At 38.9% G+C, this 12,270-nt stretch overlaps 1 protein-coding gene across 1 annotated transcript in view; it reads left to right on the top strand.

Moving 5' to 3' along the window:
• The window catches only part of LOC128736256 (uncharacterized), a 59,690-nt gene that overhangs the window by 7,436 nt on the left and 39,984 nt on the right, over window positions 1-12,270 (top strand). The window contains exons 2-3 of the mRNA XM_053830734.1: window positions 795-908; window positions 1,759-1,898. Coding sequence (XP_053686709.1) covers window positions 795-908; window positions 1,759-1,898 — 254 coding nt within the window. The remainder of the gene's footprint in view (window positions 1-794; window positions 909-1,758; window positions 1,899-12,270) is intronic.

Raw genomic sequence — 12,270 nt, 5'->3', positions numbered from 1 at the left:
CCTAGTTACAATTCTAAAGCCAGTTGGTTTTACATGAATTTTATAAAGGTTTCACTGGGGAATTAATCACTACCTCTGATTTTACTGTGGAATTACGTATTACCAAGAGGATACGAGTCAAAACACGTTTATAGCTAGCTATACAACCATAATAAAACTATTAATAAGGCAAATTTATTATGGTCGCTTATATTACCACGTTATAACTAGTACCGTGAACGCAGGTAATTCCGATCAGTTCCTAATTCCGATCACTCAACTAAAGTAGCCGATTTTTCAAAGATTGAATTAAAATTTATAGCTCATTGGCATTGGTTTTTGATTCCATCTTCTAAAAATCGACTACTTTAGTTGAGTGATCGGAATTAGGATCTGATCGGAATTACCCGCGTTCACGGTATGTAAGTTCAAGTTCCGAAAACGGAATGTAGCACCTAGGTTTTGCTTCGCTTTATAGATTCCATTCCAACACTCACTTAATAAGAACAAATACTATTACGTGCGGAGAAATTCACTTACGGCATTGTTCGAAGCCGACATCGATATCCATTTATCTCCTCTAATGATTTGCAGTAAAGTATAATAGTTGTTACCCGCACAATGAGCACCTGTTCGAAAAGATGTTCGCTGTCGGAGTGAAGGTAACACATTCGTTCGATATTTCCGTTTCCAAAACGATCGAAAACTGATGATGAAAACTGCATTATTCAATTATACCAACCATTCAATTTCCTTTTAATTACTAAACGCCAGTATTGTTTTCATTATATTTGTTCGTTTTGTTCCCAAAACAGGTTGTTGCGATGTAGTGTTAGACCAGGAAACTTTTGCCAACACGACCATCGTATCTTCGAGCCAGCAAAATCTATTTCGAAAGCGAAACATCGGCCCGGTGGCAGAAGACATCAGTATGTGCCGGTTTTCCTGCCTGGTTTTTTGAGTGGTTGACAGAGTTTTGAGTTTCTTCAATAACCACAACCGCACAACGACAGAATTTGTGTTTGCCACTGCAAAACTAACCACAATTGCCTATTTTGCATAACATAGTTTAAAATAGATCACGCTGAAGCTGCGCTAATTGTGATGCCAACGCTATTGGCAATATAGGCAATGTTGCTATACAGTTTGAAATCGTTTTCTATATTATACAAGTAGGTACATATATATCGCATGTTGGCACTACAAAAAGCAATAGTTTTAACTCCAGCATTCTAACTGATTCATTAGTATCCATTTGGAAAAAATATTTACCTTGCCTAGACACCTAACGTCCATAGAATCGGTAGAAATGAAAAGATTAATTTTCCAAGGTGGATCCCTCCCTTTAACTGTATCATGTTATGAACAGATACTGTAATGATGTTATGCAATGATGATAATTTGAAATAAAAACCTATTGATATTCATGCATGAAATTTTTGTTCGTATTCCACGAACTTTTCGTTTGATGGGTTGGGTATTGGGTCCCATTTGTTTTGCGTGAGTGGTGATAGAGAGGTAAATTGTTTACGCTGCCAATTTATACGCTGTATATCACACTCAGAAGTACGTTATCACATTAAATTTGTTCATTCCTAATACTTAATTCGAAATTGTGCGTATAATAACCTGCGGCGTGCTGCAATGAACTAACTCGAAACCTGTTTGATATTAATAATAACATCCAATCTATTTTAAATTTTAAAATATGCCTTCGTGATTTAATAAGATTAGTTTGGCTGTTGATTTCATTTATGATTTATTAATGTACCCAATTAGGTATACGGCAAGAACGGCCACCGCACCTTCGACCTGATACGATACATCCGGCCATGCGAGAGCGTGGCCGGGCAATTCCACAAGCAGGAGCCATTCACAGCGAACGGCCATCTTCACCACCTAGGATAGTGGAAGGAAGGGTAAGTTAATATTGTACTAGACTGCAAAACATATAATCGCTCATTTCAGCTACATAGTTACATCTATTGGATTTCATTTTTAGCATAGAGATGCAACAATCTAGCAAAAGTAGAACCGCACTCCTTATTTCATTGCTTCGACGATAATGATTAGGTACCTGGAAATAATATTTGCTTGCGCTGTTTCACCGAACCAAATATATTAATCAAAAGCGCTATAAAGTTTGCGTTGTCAGAGTAATTTAAGACAGCATTAAGATGTGATGAATCTCGTTTGATATTGAAACTAGGCGAGTCGCATCTATTTTCAAAAACGAATAAATCTGGTTTCCCGCCAAGATAAATTATAACCAGAAATCGTCGGCGCGGTCGGTCGTCAAGGATCGCAGATATATTTACCGATATACAGTTCTATCTACACCCAAATTAGTGTTCATTTTATTTGTGGTGCAAGTGTTTCGTTATTAGTTGTATGTCTATTAATGGAGGAAATAAGTTTGTCGTAGTTGCATTTTCGTTATAAGGGTAATATCATTTGCCTTCCCTTGCACGTTGGGCCCCTCTATTTCTGGTGCCGGTGCGGTTCTTGAAGAGATCAGATTTCAGTGCACAGTGGCCGGCCCACCGTAATCTTCCAACTTTCACCATGTGAACAAAGCGGGAATCTCTCCAACTGGCACCTGTCACACGTGGTTCATGCGCGCTTCTCATTTGTACTCCGCCAAAAATAGTCTGCAACACCTTTCGTTGAAATATGGCAAATGCACGTATGTCCTCCGTAAGTAAAGTTATAGTCTCAAGTCCGGTGATGGCTACCAATTTTTACTTAGATTTATTTAGCTACGTTAACATTTTATACACCATCAGCTTTGTGTGGCGCTCCTGTCGTTTCGATTAGGATTGGGCGAAGCCGTATCGATACTCGAAGGCCGATATTTCGATATATTTCATCGAATTCATCATTATGGCGTCGATATTATGCTAAATCGATAATTTCATCCCGATACTGTTTTGATAAAGCGGGATATCCAGCTGACCTGGAAATGCTCAAGAAAGCAATATTTTAAGGATTTTTTCTCGCGCTGTTTTCTTTTCAGGTATCTACTAAGCTTAATTCTCAAATTTACTTTATTGAAATTGACTCTTATGCAAAACCTTGAACAATGTCACTTACATGTTTAACGCTTATTGAACAGTAAGAGCATACGACACGCGATTTTCCGCAATTCAGAACTGACCAGAGAGCACAGAGAGTAGTATTGGGCGTTGACGGCATTAACAAAGACTTTCCAGCTTTTTACGCGCCATAATAGTGGTGAAAGTGGCAGAGGTGGGACAGAGATCGAGAAGAGCTAGAACCGGAAAAAAGCAACTCCCGGCGGAACTCTGCAGGAATGGCCAAGAACCGCCAGCAACGACACATCACTGGATGGTTGGTCACTGGATGGGCTGCTGGACGAGTGGATTGCGGGTGTAGTTTGTCCTATATACAGAAAGGGCGATCGGATAGATTGCTGTAATTACCGCAGCATAACGCTGGTCAAAGCCATCAACAGGGTGCTCTCTCAGATTTTGTTGCGTCGTCTGTCCCAGTGGCAGGAAAGTTCATAGGGTAGTACCAGGTGGACTTTATGGAGACCCGTGCTACTACGGATTAAAGTTTTACTCTTCGGCAGGTCATCCGGATGTGTCGGGAGTACAACTCATCATATTTTTGTAGATTCCGGGGCAGCATACGATTCAGTCGGAAGCGAACAGCTCTGGCAGGTTGTGCGGTTTTCCGTATAAAGCGACATGTCCGAAATAGAGCTGCACTGGAGCGAGTGATGTGTTGCGTGCGTGTTTTGGGGGCACTGTCTTTGCTCAACATGTTTTTTATAGATTAATGTTTATGAATCCCTGTTTTTTGTGTATCATTTCCTAACCCCAGAATGCCGCCTTAAACAGTATCGATAAATCCAATATCGATACTTCACGAACGATATATCGACGGTATCGATAAAGCGGCGGATTTGATATTGATATTCAATTATCGATACTTTCGGGAATTTTGCCCAATCCTAGTTTCGATGCCCGATCGCCGAGTCACACGTACTGAAGAATCCATCCCGTTGTTGCAACCCTCTACGCGATTCGAAGGGAATCGAGAGTGCCCCCGAAACATGCACGTAGCAAATCACTCGGTCCAGGATAGATTTGATTAGCCCTGTCTGTTTACTTGGCGGGTAATGACCCGCTATAGCTGTTCGCGCTCGACTGTATCGAATGCTGTCCTGAAATTCACGAAAATTTGATGCGTGGGCACATTGTACTCCGACATTTCTGGAGGATTTTCGAAGACTGTAAATTGATTAGTAGTAGCACGTGCTTCCAAAAATTCCGCCTGATACTGCCCTACTATTTCTCTTGATATTAAAAATAGTCAATAGTAAAAAAAATTGGGAAAAAAACCTTGCAGGCGGCGTTGATCAGCCGAACGCCTTTTTATAGATGGGACAAAGTAGAAACTACACCTGCCATACACTCCTCCGGTGGTTTTTCTTTCTCCCAAATCCTTGAAATTATCCAGTGAAGTGCCGTTGATAGTGGTTCTTTGTCATCTTTGTCCAATTCTGCTGGGAGTTGGTCCTTTCCGGTGGCTCTATTTTACTTCAGCTGACCGATTTTTCATCAGATTTCTTCGAGATCGGGAGCCTACACGCTATTATTTTTTGTATGCACTCATAGGTTAACTTTAGTTCCGTCTCCTACTGTTATATCGCTATTAAGATCCCCATCGCGTAATTGCTTCCACCTATCGACCACCTCGAGCTCGTTTCTGATCAGGTTTCCCCCTTCGTCCTTACACATATCAGACTATGGTATGTATCCTTTACAAGGTTGGTTTACCTTCTCAAAGCACTTGCGCGTCTCATTAACCCGGTACGCACACGTAGTTCTTGGTGATATTAGAGAAAACTGACTATCGATGAGAATATGGTTGATTTGGTTCAGTGTTCGTTGATCAGATGATCTTCAGGTGGCTTTGTAGATATCTTTGCGCGGAAAGAAAATGCTTCTGATTACCAGGCCTCGAGAAACTACAAAATTGATGCAATGCTGGCTGTTTTCGTTCGCGTCGGTTTGTAGGCTATGGGACCCGATCAGCGGTCTATATCATGCCGATCTGGGCGTTCATATCCCCGGTGACGATCTTGATGTTCCGTGGCGAACAGCTATCGTACATTGACTCCAGCGGTGCATGAAACGCTTTCATCTCGTCGTCGGATCTACCTTCGCATGGACAGTGTAAGTTTATGATGGAGTAGTTGAAGAAATGGCCTTTTATCCTTATCCTACACATCCTCTCGTTGATAGCGTTCCAGTTCGTCACGCGATCCTGCATTGTGTCCATTACTACCAAACCCGTTCCTAGCTCGTTATTCGCTCCACCGCTCTGGTAAAATTGGGCCTTGCCGCCACAGATCCTTCTTGCCTTTGGGACAGATCTCCTGCAGTGCCACATTGCCGAACTTTCGGAGCTCTAATTGATCGGGCAGCGCCCAGTCGTCAACCACGAGACTCAGCTATCTACAATTCCAGGTACCAAGTATCCATTCCATGACCTTATTTCATCCTCTATGTCCTTGCCGAATGTTCCGAGTCGAATTTTCTTGATTTTTTCTAGTAGAAAAGTTTAGGTAGGTTACCTCACCAGGGCCACGCTACCGGGTTTCGTGATGGGGCTACCATCTTAGGTGTAGTGCCGGAACAACAAATTTCTGATGTCAGCCATCCGCTTCTGATCGAGCGTGGTCGTGAGCCGCTCCTAACCTGGAGTACAGCCGCGCACTTGATTGAAAAATCGTCAAGCTTTCAAGAGCCGCCCCTGAGATGCGTACAGACGTTCAACATTGACAAGGCGTCCTGTCGATATATGATCTTAGTTTCTACCGGGGCGGATTATCTGATCTCCGCAAAGGTTGCTCGTATGCCGGCTGGTATATAACCTATATCCTATAACCTTCTAATTCTTATATCTCATCTACTATTTGGATGTATGATTTTAATGTCTCCAAAGTCAGGCGGTAGCTTAACAATTTGTGACCGAAAACCATGTTTAAGCTTTGTATGCCACTGCTCATTTCGCATAACCGAATCATACGTCACCTTGAAATTTGCTAAAACATGAAGAGGGCGTATTCCCGGTACTTATCGGGGAGCTACCGCAGAGTAAACGTTGTGGGAAGACGCTTGAGATTTGCCCACAAAAAATATTGTCAACGGTCTTCATTTAACGAACCCAATAAGAGTCATGCAAAGTCTTGATAGTTGCTACAGTCGAGACGATGGCCCTTGTGTAGATAATCCGTTGGCATTTGATCATTCGGTCAGATCCGTACTTGACATTCGATGCATTGCATTGTATAGCCACGCGCTCCCACTTTTTTTTTATAAATATGGCTGGTGCACCGTCCTTTCCAGAGGACTCTCAATTTTCAGCATTCTCTTTTGAAAGAAAATGTGGACCGTCAATTAGAAATGCGACTTGACTTGTCTTCGGCTGTGCTTTCGAATATTTCATTTTTAATATTCATCTGATTACTCCAAAGGTTATCAGCTTTAAGTCGTTTTAATGGGAGAAGAATTCCAACCATTTCCTACTTCAAGGATGTTTTTACAACCCTGTTTTGGGTCCTCCACAGAAGTCCATTCGAAATTCTTGGTGTTATCAGATTTGTCCATTTACGATGCGTCGGTGTTAATCAAGGTGTAGTTGTAGAATCCGGAGCCTCGTAGATGATTACAGAATGGGATGATTATTATCTTCTTATTTCCCAGCGCTAATACTTCGGAAATGATAAGGAAGGAAGAGTAGCGAGGTCAGCGGAATCTGCATTGTAGCGGAGGAATTTCGTGCCGCATCTGGAAGCGTCGCTCGAAAGCACAGGAACTTTCAAAATGTGCTAATTGCTGCTAAGTAACGGGAACGTAATGCTTTAGCCAGAATTTAATAGAAGCATTCATCTTAGTTGATTTCACCTAGCCAGTGTCTGTCAAATATCACGTGTTAATTTTTTCTTTCATAATTTGGCAACTGGTGAAACTAAACCACTAATTCAGTTCGAAAGCGTGTCAACAGCAGGTAGTTTGTTTTCGGTGAACCGTGTAAACTTAAAAAATCCCACTTCGTTACTAGTCTGTCGGTGCACATTAGCTAATCTATTTGCCAAATGCTAGGAGATATTTCTATATGTTCATAGATAGATTTTAAAGTATGTCTCAGACAGAGAGAATGTACACATTGAAATATTTTGCCATCTACAGAAACGTGTCATAACGTCGGTGGTTTTTCGACTTGGACCTTTTCATTGCTAATTTTATCCGTAGGATGTTACGTAGAAAAACAGTCCACTGCGTCGTTGCTCAGTACTAGCAGTATATGCGCATATTATTTTAATTATCAACATCTAGAATTCATTAGACTTATTGTTCGATGGCGCCGTCCTACCTTGAGCTGCCACAGCAGACGATGCACAACAAATAACGTGGTTTCCATTTTTGAATTTAGAACTCAACCGGCGAAAGTCATAAACCACCACAAATTACTGGCGTAAGGTTATTTTTGAACAGAAAAAGCAACGCGGTCTGATTGGTGTGTGATTGTGTCTGTCACCACACTAAGATATATGCAAGTTAGTCTACATATAATTATGTATACCGTTAGGTCACCATTCACCGCCCACCAAAAAGAATTTGAAAATAAACAAATTTACAAGAAATTATCATTGTGCCACATCAAGAGAAAAGAAAATAAATAAATAGCAAAATAACAGTTTCACAATCAAGTACTCTGGGTATTGGTAAATGTTGAAAGATTTATATTTTTTCTCCAAAAAGAAGTTAATCAAATATTCAGTTGACCTATGCTTCACAGTGGTATACCCGACATTTGAATCTATATTTACTTCCTGTCAAGCAATTTTGCTAAGAGGAAACTTCTAATCTTTCAAACCAGTCATTCGATTGAATAATATTTTCACAATTATTGAAAAATCTCCAAAAGTGATAAACACTGCGTTTGTTATATCGTCACGCAGTGTGATCCCTAAACAGCGTGTTTGCACCTAGTTTGCGAAAAGTATAAACTTCCATAGAAATCTAATTATCTCTGAAGTCTGAAAAAAATTGTGATTTTACAACGGGGAATATATCAGTTACAGTTTAATGAACTTTGAAAATGATTAATTTTAATTTAATTTACTTACCACTAAAATTTTGTTGGTAAACGGCAATGATATCATTTCCGTCGAACGTCTACACATACAGTCCTTCTTGAAAACTTGAGCTTGAAAACATCGATCGACGATTGAGCCGAATACTTGAACGAGATGAAACCCATTGCCGAGTGTTTTGGTGGAAATAGCTTAACGTTCAACCAATTTCAAGGTTATCCCGAAAAAAAAAACGCTAACCCAGAAGATTATATTCGAATGCGTTTAAAATTAGTATCCCGCGCGTCACACGTCTGGCAACGATGGTGCATGTGTCGCACCGATCAAGTATGATTAGTCGAACAGGGTGGTTTAGCCGCTTTTCCACTTTTCGTGTGCATGTGTCTCAGTTTCAGTTCGCTGCTTGGTGGAAAACTGGCGGCTCCGCCATATCGCATACCGTGGGTCGAACGGCAAGATGAAAGTTCATTGTGCGTGGGCCCCCCAAAAGCGAAAAGAAAAGTAAATGCAATGTACCGCCATGGCCGTGACATCACCGAATGTTACCTCAGCGCTTCGCCGGTTTACTTACTCTGAATTAAATATAAATACATAGAAACTGAAAGCTTAGAAGAACCCACATTTAAGAAGTGGCGTTAATGCATTCACTTTTCATTAATTAAATGCAGGTGAGGTCGAGTAGTAGTAGTTTCCATGCATTATTGAACGAATATATAATAGCAAAAAACCATTTCATTATTCCTTTTGCACTGTAATTACAACTACGGTTTCGAATGGATTAGTTTGACTGATCTTTGTTTTTCCCTGAACGGTCGAATGATGTCGAATGATAACCTGTCATTAGTTGTCAAAATCAGTTCCACTAATACAAGATAGTGGTAGAAACGCAATCATTGTCTTTATATAACAAAATTAATGATTTGAAAATAAAAAATCTGTTGAAAATTTCCCGGATGAGTGATATTGTGTCCTCATTTGAATAAAGGTAGACGATACGACTAGAATTGTTGACGAATTATAGTGTGGTATGCAAAAATACTCGCCATAGGCTATTTGATCGTACAATGCCAAATAAATCTGAAGCTCAGAGCGTCGAGGTTTATAGACCATTCGATTTAGGTCAGGAAAATTGAACAAATTGTTTGTCTATGATATGCACGCTAACTGGTTTGTTTCGCACCTGCTTTTTAGTGAAAAGAAAACTAAACAAATGTGAAAACAACATGTTAAAGTTACTACAAAAGTTCAAAATAATGGATAAAATAGTCAAAATGAAAAAGGAAACATGTCTCGATGATGTCAACAGAATTCTGATGATCTGAGGTAGAGATCATTATCACAAATTAACGCGAACGAATTGGAAGTGAATTCCTTTTAATTATATTATAATTTGACTAACATTACGAATACGTATTTCGGCTTCGACTTGCAACCTTGTTCAGCGTGTGGCGGATTTCTGCAGAAATTCAATCCTGTGGAACTACTTTTTTTCGAAAAAAATCCCCAAGATGCAGTTTCGGGCCTTTCTGAGACTTATAGAAGCACATAAACCGCTTTTGAAGACATTCATTCTTGTGGATTTATTCATTGCCAGTTCCAGATGTGATAATCAGATTATTCATTTTTTAATATTCATAGATTGCTTGTCAGACAAGAAATTTTTTGACGTTTCACTTCCTTAACCCTTTATAAGGCCGTGGCAATTATATTGCCCCCACGAAGAATATATGTTTTGCGTCTATAATGACATCAATATAATTATAGAAGCAAAATAAAAAAATTTTGTTGTTGGCAATATAGTTGCCACTGACTTATAAAGGGTTAAAAGATTTTCTAACTGACTTCCTTTGTCACATAAAGGAAGGTTTTGTGCCTGTGGGAGAAGAGGCTTAGTAGCTGCACTCCCAGGGGTTTCCTTCTTCTAGTGAATAAATAAAATAAAAGAAAACTGTTACTGGTCTATAGAGAAGTTCCACGTGATATAGGTAATCTAATTTAATCTCATACTAACGCAACCAATTCTTGAAGGTATGAATCTATTATTTCTCTTAGCAACGGCCAGGTCAACACCGTAATATATCACAGAGAGAATTTCAAGATATCATGTGGAACCAGCAATGATACCTAACTCTATTCAACGCCTTGAATGCAAGGGAAAATAAGAAAGCGTGGACCTCCCGTAATAAACACTATTCGTAAATTTATTGATTTGTTTACAGTCGTTGGGGGAATTAGGATAAACGCACCATTAGTGGTGGTAGTACCAGTAGTGGTGGAAACTCGAATTATTGCATTATTTTTGCAGATTTTGGTACAAGTTTGATATTTATCAAATAATACTGTTACTGGTGCTTCGATACTTATCAAAGTTGTACCAAAATCTGCAAAAATAAAGGAATAATTCAAGCTTCCACCGCTACTGGTACTACCACCACTAATGGTGCGTCTACCCTAGGTCAGATTTATTTCATTATGCACCATTACACAGAAGTCATCCAATGTTTGATAGATTTTATAAGTTATAAAATCAATGTATCGTGTGGTCATTCAAATATAATTATATTATTAATTTACACTGTGAAGTAACGTATCGATAATAAATCAAAAAATTTAAAATAAATCATTATTGAGCGCACACATTCACGCAAAATAATGTTCACGTCGCAAATCACATAAAAAATTGTGTGAATATTTTTCACTCAAATTCCATTATACGTGTGAAACATTAGCGTAAATTACGAATTTTAAGTAAATTTCAAAATTAAGGTAAAATTAGTTACGTAAACACATTGTAAAAACTGAATTTAACACTTTAAGCACAGCACATTTTTCGCAAGTTCTCGGAAAATCGTTACTATGAAACAGCTACTTGTCCTAGAACGTATTTAACTATTGGAATACGTAAAGTAACTTTTAGGGTAACGTTGGTCAACTTTTGTATCACTCTAACGAATTTAAATTGTCTCTTTTCTAAAAGCTTTCACCTACAGTTAATAAAATTTCCTTCCATTCATATTCTAAGTAGAGTTCGGCAACGTTAGCTTCAATAGAAAGTTGATACGCGAGGATGAAACAATGAATTTTCAAATACAACTGAAGTAACCTAAACCCGCCTCAAAACGGGTTACCATTAGCGTCAGTGAAGGGGAATTTCAATTCATCTGGGGGACCATTTTATTGCGCATTTATTGTTTGCCATTAAATACTAAGTTTTGAAAGGAAATTAATTAAAATTGGATAAAATTTACTACAAAGTTACGTATGTCTTATACAGTGGCAATAACGATAAATCGTCTCCGAATTACAATCGCTTCAAATAATCACCTGTTTCATTTGAAGTTCGCCTGTAAGATCCATACATACTAGTCTGGTATTCAGTATTTGAATCATTTGTGTGAAAAACTTAGCTTTATGTTTTGTTTCAGCGATGTTAGTTCTTGGTCCTAAATCTCTTAGAGACAGTTATTGCTTTGGTCGAAAAGCTGTGGTTATTTGAAAGTATGATATTTTGAATTGAATACAATTAGAATAAAATTTACGAGATAGAATAATTGTTAACCTCCAGCAAAAAATTCAGAATAGTAAAGCTTACGTCATTTAGTGTCTAGACGAACTGTTTATTTTGCTGCAGTGTTCCTAGTGGTTGGATTACGATATCGCCAAGAAATTCACTGCCAGCTAAAGTACTGCCAAGAGACTTTTTCTGCGAGGTTTTCGATCGTTTCAATTAACCCATTTCCTCCCAGCGTTGCGAAAACGCAACGCACTTTCATTTGATTCTAGAGAAGGCCCGGTTTAAGATATCAACTTGGACCCTGAGAAACAAAGAAAGATTGGAAAAAAATCTAATCGACCTGTTTTTGCACAAATGTCAGATATTACATGTAACATAATTACAGCTGTGACAAAACAACATGTTTTGCTGTTTTTCAGACAGTTAAGGAAAAATGCTCATAAAACTCGATTTTACCTCTATTAACGCCTGACCTATCAATCAGTGTTAGTAAGAATCGGTAGCTGGTCAAAAAAAAACTTTGTTTCATAATTTTGATTATTTTTGTAATTTTAAGAAAAGTTCTAAGCCTTGCGTTGCGAAAACGCAACGCTAGGAAGAAACGATATTCAAAATTTGCAACGGGAACGTTTGTTTTCGTTCG

The sequence above is a fragment of the Sabethes cyaneus genome, chromosome 2 (assembly GCF_943734655.1).
Source record: "Sabethes cyaneus chromosome 2, idSabCyanKW18_F2, whole genome shotgun sequence".
Taxonomy (NCBI): domain Eukaryota; kingdom Metazoa; phylum Arthropoda; class Insecta; order Diptera; family Culicidae; genus Sabethes; species Sabethes cyaneus.
The sequence above is the reverse complement of the archived record's forward strand: the minus strand, read 5'-3'. Positions and strand labels throughout refer to the sequence as shown.